The sequence below is a fragment of the Betta splendens genome, chromosome 13, assembly GCF_900634795.4.
Source record: "Betta splendens chromosome 13, fBetSpl5.4, whole genome shotgun sequence".
Taxonomy (NCBI): domain Eukaryota; kingdom Metazoa; phylum Chordata; class Actinopteri; order Anabantiformes; family Osphronemidae; genus Betta; species Betta splendens.
The window spans coordinates 10,630,101-10,655,759 of record NC_040893.2 but is presented as its reverse complement, the minus strand read 5'-3'; the positions used below and the strand labels follow the sequence as shown (position 1 = coordinate 10,655,759).

Here is a 25,659-nt window from a genome sequence, read left to right as displayed (position 1 = left end):
TGGCTTTAAATGACTTTTACATCTCAGCAACAAGAACAGCCCCCTTCAGTAAATACAAGTGAGACACAAGTTACTTATGATAACTCTTGGAGCATCTTCCAGTTTCTTGATTTGAAAATCTCATCAACCCATATTTTAATCATAACAACATAAACAACACATCTGATGTTGAAACTGACACGTTTTACAAGGTTTTGGCTCATTTTGAATGTAATGGAATCACTCCCATGCTTTCAAGCCTTGCTTTTTCATTCTCCCTGTGCTTGTGTTCATTCATGGCTGCCTCTGCTTTTCACGCTGCATCTCTCCTACTAGTGTAATATATGCTAACATAGTAAAGTTTATGCCTGCGTGATGCGAGAAAAATCTGCAGAGCCATAACATTATCCAGGGTTGCCATGATGATACAGCTTACAATAAGTAAAGTGTGCAGATCAGCTACAGTTCCTGTTTTATTCTGACAAGTTAATGTAACAACCCTGTGAACACAGACACCAGCACTGACTTGAACACAAATAAATTGGAGTGGGATTGCAAATAAAACAATACTATCTGATCTAATGACCAGAGCTCATACTGTGACTCAGTAACCTGGTAAATGTGCGGTTGTAGCTCACACACTAACATAAATACCACCGTCCCTAGAGACCACGCTACTGTACAGTATGTGCCTGCTGCTCTGAAGTGGAAGGCGCTGCTCTGTCGTCCAGTGTTACTAAGGAGGCTACAACTCAATAATCAAATGATTTAAATGCATATTATTCATCGCGCCTGTTGTGATGTGTTTCTGTTAAAACAGCTGTAATAATGAAAGTACAATTTTACTAGAGTACTAAATTTGTACTCCGCCTTCCAGTCCATGTCAGGTCTCTCACCCTGTGAACATTTTTGGTGAGGGAGTAAAAAAAATCAAACCAGTGGAGGCAGCGATGACAGAAATACTTTATTTATCAAACCAGCCAATTATTTTAACACAACGTGGCACAATAAATAATTAAGGTAAAGCATCATTTTGTCATTTTTTCAAAACACAAAAAAGGATAATTGTTTTTATTTTCTTACTTTTGTCAGGTGAAAATGGCAAAGATCTTCCTGGGGATTTCATACAAGAGTTTGAATGAGAGGCGTAAAATGAGTTTGAAGGCTTCTACTGTAGCTGATGCAAATAAACCAATATATTCCATTACTGTAAAAAACTGCCAGAGTATTCAGATGCATGGAATGTTGAGATTACTCACACACACACAAACACAGCTCCACAAACATTGTACACTGACAATACATTCATTTACCGTTAAACATAGCAGAGACAGTAACTCCTGTACACAGTAAAGGCAGAGCTTTGTGGAAAGTGATGTGACCACTTAAAAAACATGGCAAAAGGACCATTTCCTGAGCTGTACGAGGCACACGCACACACACACACACACACACACACACACACACACACACACTCTCTCAAGGATCAGTTGTGTTTTTACTAGAATCTAAGGGCTTTTATTTAATTTCCACTGCAGAGCATAGTCAGATTGAAATAAACACACGCATTTCCAAGACCAGCAGAAAAAAGCATGCTCTCCACTGAAAGATTAGCTTTGTGTGTTATCATGAAAGTGGTCCCTCTCTCAGCTCTCATCTTGGTGTATAGTAATCTACAAATGCATGTCTTGAGTTCCCCTTTGGTGGTGGAAAACCACTGCTCGTCTCCTCCTGAGTGTCCTGTGTGTTCAGGGCCTGAGGAGCGTAAAGTAAACGGGGCGGAGTGCATGGGCCTGAACGCATCACCACTTGGACGTGTGTCTGAGAGTGAGTGCTGACAGCAGGGAGATGGAGTGGGAAGCGTGCGGATCGAAGCGGAGACAAAGGGGAGGCGGAGGTACTGTGTGCACGGAGACGGGAACGTATGCAAAACAAAGGGGACCTTCACTTAGAAACTGGGGCTGAAAAGCAGCGCCTCGAAGTAAGCGTGAGCCTGGAGCGAGTGCGGCCAGAGGGTCGTGCTTTGCCTAATTTCACATCAAGATAAAATATTATTTTGGTTCACACTTCCTCCGAAGCCTCCCCCCTCCCTTCCTACGTCCCCCCCCCCCCCCACTCATCTCAGCATGCTGCTGGCAGCAGTGCCTGACATTTCTAGAAACCGTCTTATTATAACGTGAACATAACACAGAAACAAGAATTTAGAAGTTTTGCAATTGGAGTCGCTTCAGTGTCACTTAAATCTCCTTTCATCTTTCATTTAATTAGTGAGTTTGGCAACATTTTGGCTTTTCTGCTTATACTTTTGAGGCTTTGTTTTGGGAGGATCATCATTTGTAACCAGGAATTGTGCACTAGTGAATAAATATGTTCTAAACAATGAAGACTTAACAGTTGCAGGTTTGTATTTATGCACCAACGTGTTTTGCCCGAGGGTGAGAACACTGTGAGGTGGAAGCTGCGGTTCGTCAGCCATGTGCTTGCCTTCTTCTTCTTTGCTGCACGTGTCTGCGCTGCCGTTATTACACGAAGTCTGTTTGCGAAACGGATAAATAAGGGGGAGTCCTGCTACCGCTCCAGATGCGTGCGCCAGGTTGAGCGTCTCAGCGCGGGGGCTGCGAGGGGCACACGCACTCGCACGTCTCGTGATGCGTGAGGAAAATCTCGTCCATGGCCCAGCTCATCTGCAGCCTCCGTTGGTGCTGATGCAGGGTGACCTCCGGGGTGTACTTCAGCACCTACGTCAGCGAGAAAACCACGACAGTCTGAGGTTTTGATCATTATTCGTGACAAGTGACGGCAGAAATGAGCAATAATTCTTCCTGAGAGCAGCTGCACGTTACAAAAACCTGAGACTGAAGTTGAAAGGCCGATGAGAAAGCAAAGACGAGGCTGTTTTCATAGCTGTAGCTATGAAACTCAGGAGGCCGCGAAGGAAATGATTTCTAAATCGTATTATTTTGACGTTCATTCATTCCTCTATTTGTTTTCATTGCGGGCCGGAGCTTGGCGAGTAGGGAAACACGCGTATCCATGTCAGAAATCATACCAAACAACTGATGCTTGACAGATGTGTACAGACTGATACACACAGTGTCCGTTTGCAGATTGTGGCTTTAAATAATAGAACGTATTTACGAATGTGGCGTCAGTGCAGCGGTTGCAGGGCTGTGTTTGTACTGGGAGTCTGTAAAAGCGCTTAAGCAGTAATTGACTGATCTGATTTCAGACGTAGTCAACATTTCGCCACTTGTTTAATGTGAAGATTTAATAAAAGCAGAAACCGCTCCGCACCGGGTGCGGCGAGGTCGTTCTCCAGAGCTCGGAGCCCGGGATTAATGTCACGAAACAGCGGCATGAGCCAGAATGTGTTGCTGTTGTTTTAATAAGTCAGCGCACCGGCTGCCGAGCAGAGGAGGAGGATCTCGCACACGGAAGCCTACACAGTGCAGTGATGTACATACAGTACAAACGCCACAATCATGCACACGCACGCAAACGCACAATTACAACCCAAATCCTCTTTTGTCTCAATTGTCATTTTGTGATTTTTAAGAGGGACAGAGAGGGAGAGAGAGCCCTATGGAGCACGCTTCCATAATGAAGCTACTGTATGCAAGGAAAAAAAAAAAGACACAAAGAGATGGAGAGAGGAGAGAAAAGGCTGAATGACGAGCTTAAAGAACAAGAATGGCGCGTTTGCAAGGGGATAAATTGAAAATGGGGAACTGGGAATGAATGAAAGGATGATGGAATCCCAGAGAGGCAGTGATGGAGCGCGAACAATAAATTGGGAGAGATACGGAGAGATTGGTTGGACGGCGGAGCGAGCGGGCGGGCGGGGGGCGCGGAGCCGGCGAGAACGTGCGAGTTCGCGATTGTCGGTGCGGCGCTCGCTCGACCGTCCTCCCGGCCTCCGACTCGCTCTCCCTCCCGGCGCCACCTGCGCACGCTCAGCCTGATTCGACCCCCGCTAAAGCGTGACGCGCTGTGGCGGCCGGTGGGCCGCGCGTCCCCTACCCACCTCGTGCAGCTTGGCCGCCGTCTTGGAGGCCCGGCAGCTGCAGCCGCTGTTCCAGTCGCTGGTGCCGCAGCCGCAGTCGCCGCCGCAGCGCTTCACCAGCAGACAGCGGGGGAAGAAGAGGGCGTTGGTGGCCCGCAGCTCCTCGCGCAGGTTCACCGTGTGGTTGCGTGGGGTGCAGCTGTAGCGCTTGACGTCGTCATGGAGACGGTTCAGATCAACTGGGAAGAGAAAGATGTTTGTTGTTTCCGTTTTGGTGTGGCGCGTTTCACCGGGTTTGAGGGTCTGTTTGCGAGGTCTCTGTAGAGCAGCATTTGTGATTGTTGACTGGCCTTTACTTTGGGTTTTTAGGTTTCCTGTATTGTGGTGCATAAGTTTATGTGGCGTATTAAATGGAGAGACAGGGGCCGGGGGACCTTTAATCAAAGTGGAAATGTGTGCTCAGTATTGATTGAAGGAGAATGGGAGAGGCTGCAGGGTGGGAGTGGAATTGCAACAACTGAGTTTGGAGGAGCAGACACAGAGATGCATGGAACACATTGACCCAAAAAGGAGTTAGGAGCCATTAACTGATTGGAGATTGAATGTTTGATTGCGGTCTTTAGTCCGTTAACTATTGTATTTTGGACGGATAAAACTTAAATAGGAGTCTGGTACATGATAGAGGGACTGACACCGAGCACCTGATTAAAATGACTTTGTTTGCCTCATGGTGACACACGGGGACCTCTGTCTGAACAGTGCACTTCACAGAGCCAGCGATAAAACTGTAAAAAAAGATTTAATGCATGTAATGATGCTCAAGCAGAAGACCATAACCATCATCTCCAGCTCGGTAATCGATCTAGTAGGATGATCGTGATCTACTGTACAGTAAGCGCGAGGGGGTGAACGGTGGGAATGACTGTGGATCCAATTTACAGTGACCTCTCCAGCAACTGAACAAACACCCAGCGTTCTAACCAGTAAAGAATTCACATGCCACTATAATAATGGGCAACAATCAAGGCACAGGCAAGTGGGTCGTTGTTTAGTTTTCTGTGTCACATCATTGTTGTCGCTGTTGCTTGACTCCTTTCAGACCCAGCTAGAACACTGTGGTGTCGAGGGGAGCTGTGGGTCGAGGGGCTTCCCTTCCACCGCCGCGCTCAGTGTCTGTGGGTGCTTTTACACACTCACCAAAAGCACAAACAAAAAGGTGCGTGTCGATCAATGAGCGTGACCGTGAGCCCAATAAACGTGGCTGTGGAGGCAGCGGGGGGTGGACTAAATCTGTTAATGTGCGATAGGCTACGTCACAGAGGGACCAGCTCAGAGCCCAGGCCCGAGTCTGTCCAACAGAACCCTGAACACGCTGGAGAACGAGACCTGTTCAGTAGCAACAATGTCAGAATAAAGATCAGTCCTACATTTCAAAGTGCGTTAGCTTCAAAATGACACATCTACTGTAGCTGAAGTGCAGGATTGTGTTACAGGGAGCAATCAAATGAAGTGTGGTGGGGGTCAAGAAGCCTAATGGCATTGATGATCAATAAGCAATTGTTTAAAGAAAAGAAAGCTTTGTAGTCGGGGGGAGCATTCATCACACAATACATGCGCTAAGCCCACTAAACAACAGCTGAGGGAACAAAGACTGCAGCATATGATCCCTTGCTTTTGCAGCAGACATTTATGACGGCGGTGCATCGATTATATTGATAACCTGTAAAGACGTCGTACAGTAGGAGGTTTTTCATATTTACATAATGTAAAAGTGCAGAAATGACTGTCTGCTTCCATCTACTGTCAACATTACTGCCCCAGAACGTCAGCAGGATGTTTACAGTCTGAGAGTAGCTGGGCTGCTAAACATGCACGTTCAGGTTTTATGCCTCTCAAGTTGTGGGTAAAAATATTCTGGGCATATTTGCTACAGTATGAAAATAATTGGTCTGAGGCTTCAGATTTTGCAACACAAAATTTGCTACGAGAGCCAAATCAGAGGAATCTTTTTTGCTTTTCTGCACCTTAACTTTATAGATAGAAAAATACATTGTTTTTGTTTTTGTGATTTTAATGAGAAGAAAATTATACAAACTGTTCAAGATCACAGACTGGACCAGCGCATTTACTGTATCGGAACCACTTTTCTTAAATTCCAGTGAGAGGCTACTACTGTGTGTGTGTGTGTGTGTGTGTGTGTGTGTGTGTGTGTGTGTGTGTGTGTGTGTGTGTGTGTGTGTGTGTGTGTGTGTGTGTGTGTGTGCCCTGTCTGTGCTTGCTGGGCTGTCTGTTAAAGGGTATTGAGTGTAATCTCAAAGAGGCGATGTGGAACCACATCAGGGATTTTGGGGAGAAGACAGAGCGAGCGCAAGCGAGGCTGTGAATACATGTCACACACTGCAGACTGTGCATGTGCTCTGACTTACTGTATGAATGCGAGCATAGCATGGACTCACGCAGGTCACGCAATCTCATGATCAGACTTTCTGTCATACTAGAGCAACAAGGGTGTGTGTGTGTGTGTGTGTGTGTGTGTGTGTGTGTGTGTGTGTGTGTGTGTGTGTGTGTGTGTGTGTGTGTGTGTGTGTGTGTGTGCGTGTGTGTGTGTTAATGAAAACAAAGCTAACCTGCTGACTCTGGCAGATTTCTGCTTCAGTGCACAGGCTGAATTTCCAATTAGAGAGAGCGACGCTGGTGCAGAGTATCAAAGACCTGCAGCACCTTTGCGCCTCTCCGTGGTGATGTAACATGCACATGCTCCCTGAACGCCACAGCCCCCTGAAGATGGCCGAGCACAGACTTGCACTGATAAATACAGATGGATTTGCTGTCAAGCACAACTATTTACTCAGGAACAGGAGAGGCCTCGGGTAAAGCTAGAGTTCAGGAGGTGTAGGCACAGGTGAGACAGACAGACAGACACACACACACACACACACACACACACACACACACACACACACACACACGTACGTGCTCTCGGGCATGCACTGCTGCTGTGCATCCTAAGGACAGAATGTGTTGCCTTATTGACTCTGCGACTTTACAGTAAGGAATTGCCTTGAACCGTTGGTCGTCTCTCACCCTAAATCTGTCACTGAATTACTATTAGACCCCCTAAAGGGCAGACTGCTCTTTGGATGATGCAACAGCTTAGTCAGAGTCCGTTGTTGCGTTAGAATTCATTAATTCCCCAAAGTTTAAGTGGCTTTAGAGTCAGAACTATCAAGGTGCTCTAATAATTCATTTTTTTAAATTTCTGAGTTAATCACAAGGGATTAACGCTCCTTCCTCTGTACTTTTTCCCTCCAGTGCCGTGTTGAGCGTGTGAGTGTACTAAACGGACCCATGCTACTGCAGCTGGATAATGTGGTTTCAATTGAATAAGCAGCGGCTGATTAGTGTGATTCCATTGGCCGTCAGCTGTGCGACGCGCCTCCACCGCGGCGGTCGTTACCGTCCCGACCGGCCCCTTCCTCCTTTTGTCCTCTGCAGCGCCGGACCACTCAGCTCCACGTATCGCCTCATTTGGGAGAATGGGCCTCCTGGCGTGTTGGTCTTTATTGACTGCGCCCCCCCCCCCCCCCCTCCGTTACAACACGTAGCACCGACTGCACCAGTCTACAACAGGAGAGCTGCAGCACAGACAGTAAATGTTTCTCCCACTATTAAATTACTATATGTTTCTTAAACCTTTTGTTTAATAAACTGAACCGTGTGAGAAATTTCAATCCAGCCATGGCTGATGTTATCTTTCAGGGAAGACACTTGTAGTGCTGCACCAGCAATCAGCGGGACAGCGGGCCGGTCACACACAGACTCACTGACAGGTGTATGAATGTTCTACCGGCAAATGACTCATTGACATGCGTGGCTGCAGAGGCAGAGTGGCCATCTCCACCTGCTGTACCCAGCTGTACACATGCATTTCCCTGTGCCTGTTTAATCGGCCCATTGTGATGAACCTCACACTGTAGCTCTCGTTGTATTTTCCGTCCTGTAGTGTCATAGTGTGATAATGTGTACATACTGTACCATTTGCAGCAATTACATTGGAAGCAAATGAAAGTGATTATGGTGGTACTGGACTAAAAGCCTGCAGGCAAGGCCATAGGCACCGCATTCAGGATAAGCACACGTGTCTCACCTTTATTATGCCTGCTCGCCAGATGATAGGCTCTGGATTTGTAATGGATGTGTGTTTGGGTGTAGATGCTGTTCAGGTCCTGTTTCCAGGTGTTCGGGTTCAGGGATTTCAGAAGCTGTTCCACAGTTTCAAAGTCGGCTATGGTGCGGTCCAAGTCGTCCAGAGAGACGGCGGCCTCTGTGATCGTGACCGGCATCTGGGCAAAGGTCAAAGGGCAAAGACGGAACAAGTCATTCAAGCTTTCTCACAGTATGGCATGCAAGAAGGTAGAGACAAGTGCCAAAAGCATTATTATGAATTTTTTAGGGGGGGGCACTATTATTTGTTTTTAACATTGACCTGCAGTAACCTCGTCCATCCAGTGGACTGTTTATAAGTCGAGTGAAAGCATCCAGTGTTTTCACCAGTTGTTCCTGAGCAGAGGAAATATTATTTCCCTCCACTGTGTATCCTTGACAGCGTTCTCCTTGGTGTGGAGGTCAGTGCTGTCTCTTTGTGAGCCCTGAAGAGAAATCCAGGCATTCACAGAAGGACCTGACTGTATTAACACACAGCCTCCACACTGACACAAAGGGAGTGAAGTCATCAAGACAAAGGTCACGTTCATGTTTGGTCTGGGATCCTCTCAACATTCATACAACTTTTAATGAAACAGAAATCTGACTTTTGGGCAGATGCTGTAGTCTGACGACGCTAATAGTTCTTTTTTATATTTGGCTTCAGTAAATCTAAGAATTAAACACTTTATTCTAAATGAAGGTGTATTTGTGTTCAATTTAGTTCAAATATAAATTTTCCATCTTAATAATCTTTCCATAATTCAGAATATTAATGCAAAGTTCGTACCATATCTCCAAGGTGGTTGCTTGATGGGCCCTTCTCCTCCACTACTTATCTTGATTGCATGATTGCAATGAAATGTTCAAATCATTAAAGAGTGTTTCAGTTGTGCCATTAACGTTTGTAATCATCAGCGAGTTCAATAACATTCAAAAAACAAGGGGAGGTCATTAAATGTTGTCAAGGGAAGCAGTGGAAGAAAGACAGCATTTTAAAAGTTCTAGTTTATATAAGTTTATTAAAAAAAAATAAAAGTGTTGATTTATTAAAAAGAAGTAACCCAGCTCATGTAAAAAAGCTGAAGTGAAGCATGAGCACCTACTGTACTGTAGCGTGTGCGACTGAGCCCAACTCACCGACATGGGCACAGTGACGGCCTCCCAGTTGGTGTTGGACGCAGGTTGGGGAGTGTCGTACTGCAGAAACAATGCATCCATCAGATAGTGTGTGTGTGTGTGTGTGTGTGTGTGTGTGTGTGTGTGTGTGTGTGTGCGTGCGTGCGTGCGTGCGTGCGTGCGTGCGTGCGTGCGTGCGTGTGTCACTCTCAGGCTCACACATTGTTCCTCTCTCCTCACTGTCCCTCTCTTTATCGCACACGTGCTTTCCGGCATCACACGTTTACAGCCTCGCTGCCTCTCTCCTCCAGTCTTATAAACCATCTCCTGTCAATGTGGCAAAGCGAATCAGTCTCAGCTGCACTTCAAAGACGCGGTGCCCCGACTTTGTCCGGTGTGTAACCAGAATACAGTTGACATCCAGATCCCTTTCGTGTGCAGTTTTCTCTGCCTCGCGCGCGGCCTTGGGATGAACGCACCCGCACGCGTAAACAGCCCAAGCAGCTGTGAATGAGGTCAGAAGGTTTCCTGTAAGAGCGTGTGCATGTCTGTGAACAAGTGAACGCATGTTTACGCATTCCTCCACTCGTTTCCTTTTAGGGTTAAATGCACATCTGGGCTGTTTACACACACACACACAACCAACAAATGCCGTTTTCACAGGACTTGGTGAAGGTACAGGTGAGATGCTGTTTGTCATGCGAAGAGGAATCCACGGTTCAGCTGTAGTAAATACATTAAGGGTTTAGAGCAGCAGCAGCAGCTTAGTTCTTTGATTTCTGAAGCTAAAAGTGAAAATGTATGTCCATGATGCTATTTACACATAGTGGAGAAGTCAGATTTTTGACTCCGTCTAGTTGTGGGGACACCAGGAAGCTGCCCTTTGTACAGCTGGAGTCTGGAGCAGCTGAGGACTACGCTACTGTATGTGATGGACGACGACCTTTAGCCTGACAAGTGAATCATATGATGCGTTGATTGTCGCCTTGAGTCATATTCCATACAATACCTCTCCACTGCAGAACATATACTGTATGTTGAATCACTGATATTTCCTGCTCTTGTATGTTCCAGGAATCCCCGCCTCCTACAATGCCTCCCTTTGCTTACTGTTAAACCAAGCACACACTGAGCGGAAACACACACCGAAAGTTAAATATCTATAGTGAAACTTAAAGATAAACTTGGAGGAGTTTCTGTTCCTAAACATAATGAGGCGGCTCTGTGTGGAGACCTTTTCTCTGAGCATTTACATGGAAATAGCTCCTGAAGTGTTGATCTGACTCAATGGAAAGTGCTCATTACTTTATGTAAGGCTGGATTGGAGATGACGAATCACAGCAGCTGAAAAGGAGATTGGAAATGGATCAGAGGATAATTGTTCAGGAAGAACTGCCTGCAGATGGTGGGCTGCTTGTTTTGGTGTAGGGGACTGGTCGAGGCCTTGGGTTTCCTGGGATTCCATGCACATATGTGTTAGCTTCACTTGCATGATGCAGCCATGAAAGCTGATCATGAGCGCCAGCACGGCCTGGAAGGACACGATCAGAGCTACAGGAGTGTGTCAAGCATTAGAACAGCCATGAAGTCAAGTGTAATTGGAATCTGGTTTGACTATGTTTGGGTTTTTCCCAATGGGTATTAAGAGGATCCTCTTGTCTATGTTGCCTTGTTTCCTCTGTATTCCATCAGCTCAGAGCTTCTCTCCTCCTCCAGTTCAGGCTGTTTTAGTCATTAGCTGACATGCCGATACCATCTCAGACACCTGTTTGCTCTCTCTCTCTCTCTCTCTCTCTCTCTCTCTCTCTCTCTCTCTCTCTCTCTCTCTCTCTCTCTCTCTCTCTCTCTCTCTCTCTCTCTCTCTCTCTCTCTCTCTCTCTCTCTCTCTCTCTCTCTTTCTCTCTCTCTCTTTTTCTCTCTCTTTCTCCAGTGCTGCTGTTCTTTGCTTCTCTCTCTCTGTTTCCCTCTGTCTTTCATTTCCCGCTCTCCTCCTCTCTGCCCTCCTCTTCCCTCTTATCTGTTCGACAGGTCTGGAGAGTACAAATTAGACCTGCTAAATTAAGCCACACACACACACACACATAAACACACACACACACACACACACACACACACACACACACACACACACACACACACACACACACACACACACACACACACCGTGTAGCTGAGGGGAAGCTGGATGCGTGTGTTTGTGTGTCTAAAATAGAAGGAAACACACAGCTAAGAAAGAGATGTTTGAGAAGCGGGCGAAACGCTCAAACGTGGACCTGTAGACTTCAAGGGTAACGTTACGCTGTAAATGTACGCACTTCATTACGTTATAGCATTCGGAGACGAGGAGGAAACACTGCGACGGGGGCTGAGACAGAGAAAAGCAAGTGTCTGAGAGAGATAAGAGTGTTCAGTGGTTGATGTGCTGAGAAAGTCAAGTGCCTGTGGATTCTTCAGGGCATGTTTAACTTTGTTGGGCTGAACTGGGGGAAGCGCCTCATGACACGTGTACCAGTTGCCGGGACAACCCACAGCATGCGGCGCCGTCGGGGCGTGGGTTGGGGCGTCGGGGGCGTCTGCGTTTCTGCCTTCATCTTGATTCAGTTTGCATCGAACAGAGGCGCCACTTTAATAGGCGAGGTCAGGCTTGTTCCAGCTGTTCTTCGGGGTTGTGTTTAAATTCCCTGCACATTATGTCGCCGTGACCCAGGACCTCTTTGGGAGACGGAGTTCCAGACCTCCGCTCTGGGAATTATGATCCAACTCTGGGAGAAATAAAAAGCTGGCGGGTTCAGAGTCTGGTCTGAGTCTACAGACATCTGGGTTTGTAATGTTCTTGTCTGGCAGTAAGTCCCGCCTCCAGTCCAACCCCATGTGTGAAGCGTTCTAATGTACAAGAGGAGGCGAGGGAACGTCTTTAATTGTCTCGCTGTCTCTGCCGCTCTTTTCCCCCCTTTGATTATCAGGGCGTCTTCCAGGACCGAGTCCTCTTTCCTTCTCCTGCTAATCTCCTTATCCGTTGACTTGACAGCCTTTCGGAGAACACATCTGTACTCGCTCCCTCCTGCCCCCTTTCCTGATCCCTCCATCTCTCTGCTGGCTCTACCTTCCCCTTTGTTCTTCTGTATCCACAGTACTTTTATCTCCTCATCACAAGTCTCCTTTATTGTGAGTAAAATAAAAAGAGCATTGTTGTGGCTGAGCCAGATGTGACAGAAAAACTGGAAGCCGTGTGTGTGTGTGTGTGTGTGTGTGTGTGTGTGTGTGTGTGTGTGTGTGTGTGTGTGTGTGTGTGTGTGTGTGTGTGTGTGTGTGTGTGTGTGTGTGTGTGTGTGTGTGTGTGTATCTCACCAACAGTGAGTAGTAGACTTTGAATCCCGGCTTTGCAACAAAGTAATCATCGGACTTGAAGGTGACCCTGAGCTTGTTGCTCTTGGAGTTGAGGCTGGGCGGAGCTTTCTGTCCACACCAGCGACCCCAAATTACAGTGCTGCTCTCAGATTGGTCCTCCACCTCCACAAAGTCATACCTGGAGCGAGGTGGAGACAGAAGGAGGAAATTAAAAAAAGTGGGCCTTTAAACTCAAACCTTCTTGCTAATGTGTAATGTTATGTCGGTACTTGACAGAAAGATTTTGTTGGAATAATTTTCGATGAAGCATTTTAGCAATCATGGCCCCAGTCAATTAGCGAAGCCATTTATCAGGCGCACGCAGAGAGACGCATGTAGTCAATGTGACGGGCGAGATTGGGAACCCTCCCGTTCTCCCTCTTCCTGCCTTTCTCACCCTCGCCTCCCCCGCCTCCCTCTCCCCGATGTCTTCCCAGCAAAGTGCTTACAAAGACGGCTGAGTTGCAGATGGGGATTAAAAAGTCTATTTTCTCCCCTCCACCCTCAAGGACACACGACTTATGTTTTCTGCCAAGAAAGCAAACTTCAACTCTCCATCCAGTGCACTTCTTGGATACATTCATTCAGTCACCCTGCACCTGAATATGTCACACACGTTATCACACCATCTTAACCTATTCCATGTGTGTCGTACCTGCATGCTCCATTCTCCGCCTCCTCCAGGCCGAAGTGTCCGTCGAACTCCAGGTGAATGCGGCTTCCCGGCAGGGACAGCAGTCGCCATGACAACAGCAGGTTGCGGGGGTAGGCGTTGGGGAAGCGCGGGCTGTGGATGACTCCGCCCGCCGCCGTTACCGTGACGTTTTCCTCCTTGCAGTACAAGTCTGTGGTGAGGCGATTGCTGTCTGTTAGTGGTTACAACTAATCAGTTAGTTCGCCGAGCCGAGCAGCTTGTTCACAGAGACAGTGCAAAGCTGCGTGTGCACACACAGGATGGACAAGGACATATAGAATCACACCATAGAAGCAAGTGCTCAGTCTTATGCTGCCACTGTAGCTCATCAGCACATACAGAACCTGTTAAACATCTGGACAGAGGTGTTTTTACACATGTGAATAGTTAATAGTTGTCCTTGAAGTAAAGTAATTAGCTGATGAACATCACAGTCTCCCCCACTGAATGTTTAATTCAGTTAATCCATCTGACAACTACTGTATAACTTTATATTGCACGACAGAACGCTTAGTTGCTGACTTTCCGAGCGTTTGGAAAGATGCACGCGCGCGTTCGCGCAGAGCTGCACATAAGGTCAGGCCGTCGGCTGACGGGGCGCTATTTTCCGAGGGGTGTGTGTTTTTTCGCGAGCGAGCTGCATAATCACAGCACCACAGCCTGGACCCCTGGGAGATGATGACGAGGCTTTGGCCTTCTCCTCCACCTCCTCGCTGCAGACTCCCTTTAATTCCTCCGCGTCCAATCCTGCCTTTGCTTCTCTCGCTGTCCTTGTGTTTTCCTTCTTTGCTTCCGTCAGTAATTCCCTTCTCATTGGCCATTCAATGTTTGCAGCCTCATCTCCTACTAATTCTGGGTTTAGCAGTGTGTGTGTGTGTGTGTGTGTGTGTGTGTGTGTGTGTGTGTGTGTGTGTGTGTGTGTGTGTGAGAGAGAGACAGACTGTGCTTTAGTTGTGAACATTTATACTTAAAATGTGTGTGTGCATTTGAGCGCGTTTGTGTGCGTGACGGTGCCCAATTTGTTTGCAGTGGCATTCTTCCACTCTGCTGATCAGAAGCCTGAGTGCGTCGGTCCACTGCGTCACAAAAGTCCTTCACCGCTGAGGTCTCTGAGGAACAGAAGTGCGTGTGTGTGTGCGTTTTTGTGTATAGATCCCGTCCCACCCTGACCTGCACCGATCACCGTATGGAGGAAGTACCTGAACGTCAGCGCTGCGTCTAACAATGACTCGAACCGTTCCCATTAGTTTTGCTGTTCCTCCTTTAGAGCCGTGTCTTTGCTCACCTCCACCCCCACCTGCTTCGTCAGTGCCCACGCTGACGTCTGCTGCCCTGCCTCCGTACCTGCTCCTATTCATCCAAGGCCTCTAAATGTTTCTCCTCCTGTAATCCTCAGCGGAGTCAGTCGGCATTATCTGCTGACAGTGGGTCACCACTGGTCAGCATCTGTCCGAGGAAAACCACAAACCCTCCCACATCTAACTGGAGTCATGGAGTGTTTTGTGATTTACCCACACGTGGCGCCTGACTGGTTTCTTGGTGACGTGTCTAACGCGGGCTGTGGTTTAACACAGATGCGCCGTCGAGGCAGCGTCTCCCACTGTACCTGCAGGCCTCCTTGATGGTTTAAGGATTAGAGGCCCGTCTGCGGAGCATGTCGTTCCCTTGGCAGTGGACGCAGACGCTGCCTTGTTCAGGGAAGTTACGCAGCTTTCAGCAAATTCACGTGACAGTCTGCCCGTCCCTATCAAAGCCAGCGCTGACTCAGCAGCTAAACTCCAACTCTCCGGGCTCTGCAGACATCTATGTTTGCGTTGGCTGGTTGCCTTTATACCTTACTTCACGCGCATTTTATTCTGAAAACCCTGAAAACCCGTCTTTTCAGCAGTGACACAGTTGTCATAGCAAAGCATACATATGTAGTTTACATCTGCTACAATAGGATGGTGGTAAATATGTGTCTCAAAAGACAGTATTTTTAGCATTAATAATTAGCATTAATGAATGCATTGAGTCACTGGCCTCGTCTACTGTACAGTATGTGCATTCACATTCATGCCGTGTCACTGTTGGTGTGTAGAAAAGTGAGCTGGAGACACAAAGCATTAAAAAAGTATGAGAGAATGAAACAAGTTTATTACGTGTATGTTCAGGCAGCACCGACCACCGACCTCGCTATAAATCATGCATCGATGTCAGTGACTCTGTTGCAAATGAATGCTAATGATACTGTCACACACACACACACACACACACACACACAAAGAAATGAGTCTACAGAACCGACAGCGCTGGGAACTGGAGGCAACAGTTGGTCGTCGGCTGTGAGAATGCATATACGGCTAAAAGGCTGGGATGGAAACAACGGGGCCGAGCAGAATCTATACCGGCATCACTTCTAGTTCAAGAGGCCTGACAAAACTGTGGCATTAATTATTTAGCAATTACAGCTATTTTTAAACACACACACACACACACACACACACACACACACACACACACACACACACACACACACACACAATTTGAGGGGCTCGTTAATAATGCAGATGTATTGGCCTTAATTCTTAGATGAAGGCTGCACCGTGTAAACCAGTCGCCCAACATTTATCGCCTCCAAACTTGTAAATGATGATGTCAGATATCGCTGATAGTCAGACTCTCACTTTGAACACAAAACCATGTCTGACACTGGCAATTAAGCACTCACAATAATGATTTGGCGCCTAAAACGACAGTGTGTGTGTGTGGGGGGAGTTATCAAAGTGTGAGGTTCCAAGAAAAAAAATGCTCAAATTGTGTGTGTGTGTGTGTGTGTGTGTGTGTGTGTGTGTGTGTGTGTGTGTGTGTGTGTGTGTGTGTGTGTGTGTGTGTGTGTGTGTGTGTGTGATGGGGGGGGGGTAGATTCTCACTAATTAAACTTGTTTCTCCCACCCCCAGTGCCAGGGTGCGATGTTCTTCATGGCTCTGAGATCTATTTCTGATCCGGGTGCCAATCACATCCTGATCGCCTCGCTAACAGCGAGCGCGGCAGAGCGAGGTACAGCAGAGCCGGAGTCACGGGAGGAAGATCTGATCGTGAAGACGTATTACACTTCATAATTCACTCACAATTAGCGGCCCATTCCGGTGAAGTCGCGCGTGCGGGCGTTCGCCTGGTATTAAACCCGCTGCCTTTTCATCCAAGCTAAATATCTTGAGTGACAGTTTTCATAACATGCTCTCTCGCTCCCAGACAAAGCGGTCTCAGAGGACATTACCTATAACAAGCAACCAAATTTCCTACATCTGCCAACACATCCTGTCTGACTTTCATCTTCTCAAAATGAATTCTCACAAGGCCCAACACTAGCTAACAGGTCACGCAGAAAAGCTTTCACTTTCAGCTGTGGGAACTTCCCCGAAGAGGGATCCATTGTTGCTGTTCTCATTCTTAGTGTCATTCCCCGTTTCTGTCTGAAATATTTATGCCACAGCTGAGAATTGAGTTACATGTGAATTTATGAAATGATTTAAAAACCCGAGCCATCGGATTATTCATCATAGCGCGGCACCCAGGTATCAGAATTGGAGCGAGACGGGTCCATTGACTTCATTGATCTTTTCCAGGCAGTTATTGGCCTAAAGTTTAGTGGTCCTATAAGTTATATGAGGGGCCAACTGGGTTTTGACATAGTTCAACCTTGAGCAATACGTCCAACTGGGGGACGCTTTTAAATGCGCCACTGATACAGACGTACGTCCCAGTTTTCAGACGCCTTGTTTGTTCAACTGTATTTGGCAACGCAGTGTAAAACACTTCCCATTAGCAGCAAAACTGCTGCTTCCCCCGCGTGTGAATGTGTGCAGATGGTTTAGTGTGTGTGTGTGTGTGTCTGTGTGTGTGTGTGTACATACAGGAGGGTTATGCTCATCTGTTCATCATACAGTATACATTGTCTGCATGCACGTGGGCTCTGGCTGCTGGTGTGCGAAGCTGTACTCGCACCCTTGGATTGTTTTCAGTCATATGAAAAGAAGTAAGGCTCATTTTTTCCCCATCTGGGTAAATGTTAGCTCAAGGCCTGTTTGTGTGTGTGTGTGTGTGTGTGTGTGTGTGTGTGTGTGTGTGCGCATCGCATCGCTGCAGCATCGCTGTGCTACTTGTCAAAGCCTGTGTCTGCGCTCCACTGTTTTGCCGCTCTCATGACAAATCAGCTTCATATATTCCCTCTTGTTCTTCAGTCACACTCGCATGCAGGCATGAAAAAGACACAGACACGCATCCGGGGGGTGAAAGCCTCCTGCCGAGGGACGCCGGCTTTCGTCGGAATTGGCTCTCGCCCTACAGTATATCTGTCCTACTCCTCCTCCTTCACCTCCTTTTTCAGTTTTGCGAAGGACTCTATGAAGTGTAATGGAAGCTAATGGAAGCTAATCGTTGCTAAAGCTCCTGTATAATCTGTCACACAGTCAGCTATGGATCAGGGGGTGGAGCGTTCGCTTACCAGTTGTGAGGTTGGGGGTTTGATTCCTGGCTAAATGGTAGGAACGTCACTATGTGATGCATCCTCAGTAAATGCAGCATGAACCAATCCCTCACTCTCCTATTAGCGGTGAATCTGCTCCCTCCACTCCCGCTGCATCCTTCATGCTTTCTTGCTCTCTGCTTTTGGACATTCAGCCTCCTCATCTTCAGGGCGGTTATAATTAACAGTTCTTTGTGACCTAGCACTTGTCCCTGCAGCCTCCTGTGCGGCCACGGTTTTAGTACAGTCCAAATCTCCATAGGGTGTTTGGCTCGGCGCGCTCTCCCGGTGCGTGTTTGTGTGTGGGTGGATGCGTTCAGTGGGGTGGAGGGTGTGTGAGGAAGCACATGTCTGCTCTATGAGCATAAATGAGTGTCAGAACCTGGACAAATCTGAGTGTGTGTGTGTGTGTGTGTGTGTGTGTGTGTGTGTGTGTGTGTGTGTGTGTGTGTGTATTCCTTTGAAGCCCACACAAAGGCATGTCCTGTGACACGTAACGAGGGGGTTACGCAAACATTCACAGACGTGACCAGGCCGCCGCTCACTGAGCTCCTCAAAGCGACCGCGCTGAGGGGACGGGGACTTGCAAAAACGCATAGAAGTGAGGACGGGCTGATGAAAAGTAACTCAGATCAGCAAAGACGGAGATGAAGGGAGAGCGGTAATAGATAAGGAACAACGGCGAGCGCGTGTGTGAACCGGGCTCATACTGTAAACAGACAAACATGCAAAGTGTTTCATGTTTGTCACTCTCTTTGTTGTGAAGTGCGTCGACTTGTGCGCGTTCACCACTATCTCGCTCCTTTGTCATCAACAGCGCAGAACAGAAGCGCGGGGGGTCGCGGAGCGTTGGCGTCCGTCTCACCGGTCCCTGCGTCCTCACCGGCGGCTCCTTCGATTAGTTTCCTGCGAGTGCCTCTGTGGCGCCTGTGACTCAGCACCTGTTGGTGGCGACAGATTAGCCTAATGGCTGCGGAGCTGCTCTCTGACAACTAGGGTGGAAAATTGTCATTTGGTAAAAGTTGAATAGATAATGGTCTTTAAAAGTCGTCGCCGGGCCTTTAAAAGCGTGGGTGCGCGACCCTGAGGACTCAGCGTGTCTGGAGGATGCGCTGTGCTGTAAACAACCCCCGAACAGGTGAAATGCCTTGTGATTTTATTATATCCTCCTGAAGCTACGCGCGTTTAGCTCACGAAACATAGGAATGGATCTGGATCCACACATCAGCTGAGCTGCTGTGGCTTCTCCTCGTCCCGCGCGGGTCCTTTTAGCATGCTGCCGCGCTCCTCTTTAACACCTTGGCTGAGCTGGCTGAATAATGCACAGGAGCACAGGTCAGTGGAGGCGTCGGCTAAGCGGCTCCGGCAGCCGGGACGCGCGGATGAGACGCGCGGGGATGGAGAGGCGGAACTGACGAGCGATGGCTGAAACAGGCGTCTCACATACGTCCGATCAGAAGCTGACATGTCTCACAGAAGAGGCACGTGTTAATTAGAGCTGCAGTGTCTACGAGATAGATGCACCTTGATGTACAGTAGACTCTACAGAGCGAGAGAGAGAGAGTCATGGTGGCGTCTGGCTCCTAAATGATGAGGGCTGAAGGAATGAAGCTGAAAAAGTGTACAGTGAGGAAGGAAAGGATGGGCCCGACCAAAAAAAAAAAGAGACAAAGGAAGGAGTGTGAGGATGAAGATGCGGGAGGAGAGACAGTGTGTGTGTGGGGGGTGCGCTCAGGTTGTAACAATAGACTGAGGAGGGTTTGAAGGAGGATGAAGAGGATGAAGCATGAGATGAAGGATGAAGCACAGTATAGACAGTGATTTTGATCATGTCTGTATGAAGATTTGCAAAAATGTGAAAGGCTAAATTCCTTTTTTGAATTACTTTGGCCCAGTTTCTGTTCAGGACTGGGCCCTTCCTTCTTCCTGACACACCTTAAAAGGACAGGGGATTCTCCACACATTTAGGATGGACTTACAGTAGGCTTCACCATGTGAAATAAATAACTCCTCCGCGGTCTGTGTGTGTGTGTGTGTGTGTGTGTGTGTGTGTGTGTGCGTGTGTGTCCTGTTGGAGCAGCAGTTGGAATGTGCCGACAGCCGCTGTCCTTCCGAGCAGCAGGACCAACAATTCCTGCTGCAAAGACACCCCCCCCCACCCCCGCACACCGTGCACGTGGAGCCCAGGGCTGTTCTCCACACGCGGCCCGTGTGTGACGCACAACGTTCACCCGACGCCGCTCGGACGCTCGCTCGGAGCACGTGCGCGGCGCTGAGCAGATGCTGATGTTTTGACAGGCTTCCTGCTCTCAACGCGTCTGCCTCAGTGTGTGTGTGTGTGTGTGTGCGTGCGTGTGTGTGTGTGTGTGTGTGTGTGTGTGCGTGTGCGTGTGCGTGCATGTGTGTGGTCACACTGCAGGGTTAAGCAGTGGTCTGACTGTCAGTGTGTGTCTGACCTTCTATCTACCACAGGGATCACTTATCCTGCTGCCGGCTCCACAGCAGCACATAACACCACCCTCCTGTCATTTATTTCCCCGTCTCCTTTTATTTTCTCTCTCTCTTGGGCCGTTTTTCTGCCGCTTAACTTTTCTTTCTGCCTCTCTCCCGTTTCCCCCTTTTGATAAGCCTCTAACAATGCATTCTCCCCTTTCTTATGCGCTGCTATCCGTTTCTCCAATCCTCTCTGTTTGTCTCTCTCTCTCTCTCTCTCTCTCTCTCTCTCTCGCCCGCCCCTCGCTGTCTGCCGCTCTCGTACCAAGAATTCAAAGTTAATGATGAAATGAAAACAGCAGAGGAGACGCTAATGAAGACAAGGGGAGACACGGGGAGAAGAAGAGAGACGGCGGGAGAAATGCTGAGATACGCAAATGGAGAACGGGAGGCAGTGAGGAAAATGTGCCGAGAAGCGCTGACAGTCGAGAGAAGGAAAGATAAAAGTGTTTGACAGAGGAGGGAAAAATGAATCTTTTTCATTTATGTCAGAGCACCATTGTCGGAGTAACAAAGACATAGCACTCACTGTGCACCCGAGGATTTGTCAAACTCACACACACACACACACACACACACACACGCACACACACATTAAACACACAGGCTAAACACACAGTGTTTATCTCCTTCCTTCAGCAGGGGCCCATCTCCTGGGGTGAGAACGGCTCCTGCTCTCATCGTTTTTGCGGTGTCATTTCTGACATTTGTCATGTTCCCGCCCTCACTCAGCTGCTGACGCGAACCCATCGGCGTCGCCACACTTTTTGGCGTAGGACAAATGGAGTCGTTGAGGCTTCGCAGGCATTTTAACAGTGCGGCGTGGACTGCTGACCTCTGGCACCGAGGCCCTGACCTTCACTCTCGTGATGGGCACAGCGGAGACGAGGGAGTGGTGATAATCTGCCTCCTGCGTCGTTTACAGCAGTGTGCTGTAATTCTACATGCAGCCGCTGCAGCGTGTGGCTTTAACCCCCTCCATACAGAGACTTAGGTTTGCTTCTATCATGAATCTAAATAGACGCCCAATGAGTATCTCTGAATAGGACAACTCCATCCAAACTCCCCCCCCCCCGCACACACACACACCTCCCCTGTTGCCTCTTCTCATTTCCATCACCCTCTCCTGCTCTTCGTCTCATTCACGCCCTATTCGCTCTCCTCCCGACTCTTGTTTTTCACCTGCTTGTCAGCTGTTTTTTCCCAAGCTCGTCTTTTTGGCAGACAACAGCGTCTCTCTCTTCGCCTCCTCTGTGCATTATCCCGCTCAACAGCTCATCTCCCTTCAATTATACATTTCCACCCGCTCGCCCACCTTTCCCCTCCATCCTCATGTCTCCTTTCCTTCAGATTCCTGCTTCGCCTCCACTTCCATCACGCTTCTTTCATCCTCTAACCCTCCTGCACCCTGCCGCTTCCATCCCTCCTTTATTACTCTCTCCACTTGTGGCTCAGCTACAACACTGACTCCACTCTACAAGGACCCAACATCTGTCTGCCTCTCCCCTTGTTTTCCTCTGCACCATTTATACACCTTTGAGTTATTTTAGTCAAATACAGACTATACGGAGATAAATTATTCAACACCACCTACGAAATATTTGCACTGAGAATTATTTAAATGAAAGTACTGTGACTATTAGCTCATACCACAGCATGTAAGGCAGCAAACAACTGAATATACTGACTCATTTTCTTTGTTGCCCTGTTGTGAACCCGTGTAGATGCTCCTACACTGTCCTTGTTGGACTAAGCAGATGCCGTAGCTCATAGCGCTGCTGTACTCGGCTCCATCTCTCTTTGGAAGCTGACGAGGCAGAAACTTGTCTTTTAACTTAACACATCTCATCTCATCTAAAGCTTCTAACCAGGATCCAATGTTGAAAACAATGTAAAGATGGAGACTTCAGAGGCACTCCGGATGAACGTCTCCCCAATTCCCAAGTATCACCCCCCCCCCCACACACACACACACACACACACACACACACACCCTGCTCACACACAGCACTGCTCTCAGTGCTGCGAACATGTCGGGTCGCCACCCTCCATTCTCTGGACCGTCGGCCAAATCGGGGCGGGGTCACTTTGGCTCGTGAACCGTGCGTTCATATAAAATGAAGAGTGTTTATTGGGGGATTCCCTAGAAAGGGAGCTCCTGTGATTGTGTGAGCGTGTCAGTCTGGGTGGGCGGGTGGGGAGCGGCTGAACGCGGCTGTCTTGAGCGTGACTCACGAATTCCAGTAAACCCACCCCCCATTTCATACAAAACACTGGGTAAATGGTTAAAAGCTGTTTGACCAGGCCCTGCAGAGATGAGCAAGGTTTAATTTTAGAAAATAGTTAATATGTAGATTTAGTTTTCAGGAAAACCGTGATAAATGCGGCATCGGTGAAAATAGAGTGTGTCATGAGACAAGGCCCCCTTGAATTCTCCGACACAGTCAAGGGCCGTGACATCATGCTCAGAGACTTAGTGTGTGTTTCTTTAAGTTTAATGTCTGTGCTCTTGTGCTGCTTTTACGTGAACACACACTTGGCGTCAAAATGGCCGTCGGGTCGACTTAACGCATTGTTCCGACAGGGGGTCGCGTCTTCTCCCGTTGGGGCGCCCGCGTGCGTGTCTGTGACGCCGTTATAGGCGCTCGCGGGGCCAACGGTGGAGGAGCTTTTGATTAAAATGAGCTGAAACAGATGGGGAAAGATGGGAAGATAACCAGAAATGAGAAAGGGAGAGATTGAAAGAGGAGGATCTGGAGAGATGAAGTGATATGTGGCGAGACTGATAAGGCGGCACTGAGAGAAGAAGGCAACAGATAAGACAAGAACTATTGGAAGAGAGAAGAGGAGAAATGGGAGCGATACGGCAGGATCCTTTATAACGACGCCGTGGTTCAGTGGCCGCCCTGTTCAACAGCTCTGTTTACCGTGTAGCTGAGCCACGAGCTTTGACTAAATAATAACTGTTTCGTGTAACAATCTGCCAACATCATTTGTCCATACTTTAAATTAAACTCTGGGATTCATTCATGTCGGCGTGTAAATAACGCTGTTGCAGGTCAACAGAAATTCAAAGAGATAAGAAAGCACTTAGATCACTAGGGCATCTAGATCACTCGGCCTTATGGTGTGTGTGTGTGTGTGTGTGTGTGTGTGTGTGTGTGTGTGTGTGTGTGTGTGTGTGTGTGTGTGTGTGCGTGTGTGACATGCAAACTAACATGAGTAGAAAACCTCAAGCGGAAATTCTTCGAAGTTAACTAAGACATTCTGTCAGAACACACACACACACACACACACACACACACACACACACACACACACACACACACACACACACGTTCAGCTACTGTACACAAGGCTACACGGGCCCATATACACTGAAAGACTGCACCAGTCAGTAATGGAACCACGGAACCAGGCTCTCATTTCATGTGGCTGTAAACCTACGAACCCCCCACATGGTGCATCAGCCAACGTCATTAAAATGATTCAACCCAATCAGTCAGATTAACAAGAAGGAGCTGAACTGCTGAGTCCACAGTTAACAGCTACATACTTCACTGAGATCTTCACTGATTAAATAACTCCCAGAATTATCACCTACCAAGGCTCTCACTTCTACCACGATGACTCAGCAATAAGCGCAGGGAGTTCCCAAGTTTTCCCAGTGAGCTTAGTGCATCAGTTAGACAGTTACTTGCATTTAAGCTATGCAAAATTCATGTTGAAAGAAAAAAAAAAAGGCGGGTTTCTAAATATTTCCAGAGTGAAGAGATTAACTGTGGAGGTACAGCGAGATTTACTGTAAAGCAAAAGATAAGAAAATAGCTGGACTCAGACCGACATAACATGAAAATAAACAGTAAATACCAGCGACTCAGCTGTGATTTAAAAACAGGGCGATGCCGTTGTAGGTTAATGTATCAGTCAACTACTGGTGGATTCTGCACACTGGGGTTGAAATAACACGGACTATCACAGTTTCTGAAACTGGGAGATTTGCTAATGCTTCATAAAATAAACAAAAATACTCTGAGAGTGACGTTGAAATGCTGCTGCAGTAAAATGGCAGACTTGAGCTTGAAGCCGTGACCTTCCCCTCCCTGCTCTGAACGCACGCAGGAGCGTGAGGTGAAGCAGATTTCAGGGGCAGTCGTCCAAGTCGGAACCCAATACGGAGGTATTTTCATCTGTCCCTGCCAAGAGCAACCCTGCAGTGTGTGTGTGTGTGTGTGTGTGTGTGTGTGTGTGTGTGTGTGTGTAGCACCGGGACCTCAGCCTCGGGGTTAAGTGAGACGCAAGCGGCGCACACCTGCAGGAAGTTAGATTATTGGCGAAGGGCTGGACTTCAGCCTCGGTGACAGACTGATGCTCGGCGCCGCCTAAACGCCTCATTTCCATTTAAACACACTCCTCCTCACCTGCTTCGCACCCACATTTCTCCTCACTATTGTCTCCAATGTTTTCCTTTTCTTGATAGTTTTTTTAGCATTGCATCAACAGATAATGCACTCAAATGCATCATGTGAATCACTTGTCCCACTCACAAACACTTATTATCAGTTTTAATACCACGTGGTACCAGGAGCCCATCAGTCGCTTCCCGTTTGTCATCTGAATACCTTCATATTTATAATCCCCCCTCTCAGACACAATGGCAGCCATTAGCACGCACTGAACACAAAACAATCATCTCACCGTCTCTCCGTCTGGTGCCCCTCATCACTTTGGCGGTGGGCTCCTGGTCTCCCCCGACCCCCGCTACAGCCTCCAGCATTAAAAGCATCCACACGTGGGAAACCGCCGCTCCTCTCATCGTGATGCCGCAAAAGTTGGTAAATGTCTCCTCACCCTTCAGCGCCACGCATAGATGCGCTGTTATTAAAAACCCGCACGACCGAGAGTTTTGCGGGGTTTTAACGGAGACTGGGCAACTTCGTGCCTTCACGGATTCCTCCACTTGTTGAGTTCTGTGCGCGACGCCCGGTGCGCACGCTGCGCCAAAGTGTCCGAACGCTCCCAGTTCCTCTTTTATCTCCCTCTGAAAGTTGAGAGGCGGTAATAAAGGACAACAAAGCTCCGCTCGAGGTCAGACGCCAGATTCCGCGCGCGGATCTTCTTATCGCACGAGATTTTTCTTTCTTTTTTTTTTTTTTTTTTCGCTCAGTCCCGAAAAATATCGCGCATACTTTTACCGCCGCGTGCGAGACACGTCTGCGCCGTGGAAGTCCGCGCGTCAAACTTCGCCGAGTTGTGAGTTGGGCGCGCTCACG

General features: G+C 48.1%; 1 protein-coding gene and 1 long non-coding RNA gene across 3 annotated transcripts in view; one reads left to right on the top strand and one right to left on the bottom strand.

Moving 5' to 3' along the window:
- LOC129605040 (uncharacterized) overlaps window positions 1-9,342 on the top strand; it is a 22,871-nt gene extending 13,529 nt beyond the window's left edge. Inside the window, exons 2-3 of the long non-coding RNA XR_008696508.1 lie at window positions 7,295-8,395; window positions 8,589-9,342. This is a non-coding gene — a long non-coding RNA (uncharacterized LOC129605040). The remainder of the gene's footprint in view (window positions 1-7,294; window positions 8,396-8,588) is intronic.
- pdgfd (platelet derived growth factor d) lies at window positions 931-25,659 on the bottom strand. Of its 2 annotated transcripts, none has more exons than XM_029171941.3 (7): window positions 25,085-25,659; window positions 13,347-13,557; window positions 12,653-12,830; window positions 9,326-9,385; window positions 8,130-8,325; window positions 4,004-4,221; window positions 931-2,717 (listed from the first exon to the last, which is right to left on the bottom strand). In XM_029171941.3, the coding sequence occupies exons 1-7, from the start codon at window positions 25,200-25,202 to the stop codon at window positions 2,583-2,585; spliced, it is 1,116 nt and encodes a 371-aa protein (XP_029027774.1). In that variant the 5' UTR covers window positions 25,203-25,659; the 3' UTR covers window positions 931-2,582. The 2 variants fall into 2 exon arrangements, with proteins under 2 accessions (XP_029027774.1, XP_029027775.1); XM_029171942.3 differs by having other exon boundaries at window positions 13,347-13,536; window positions 25,085-25,657.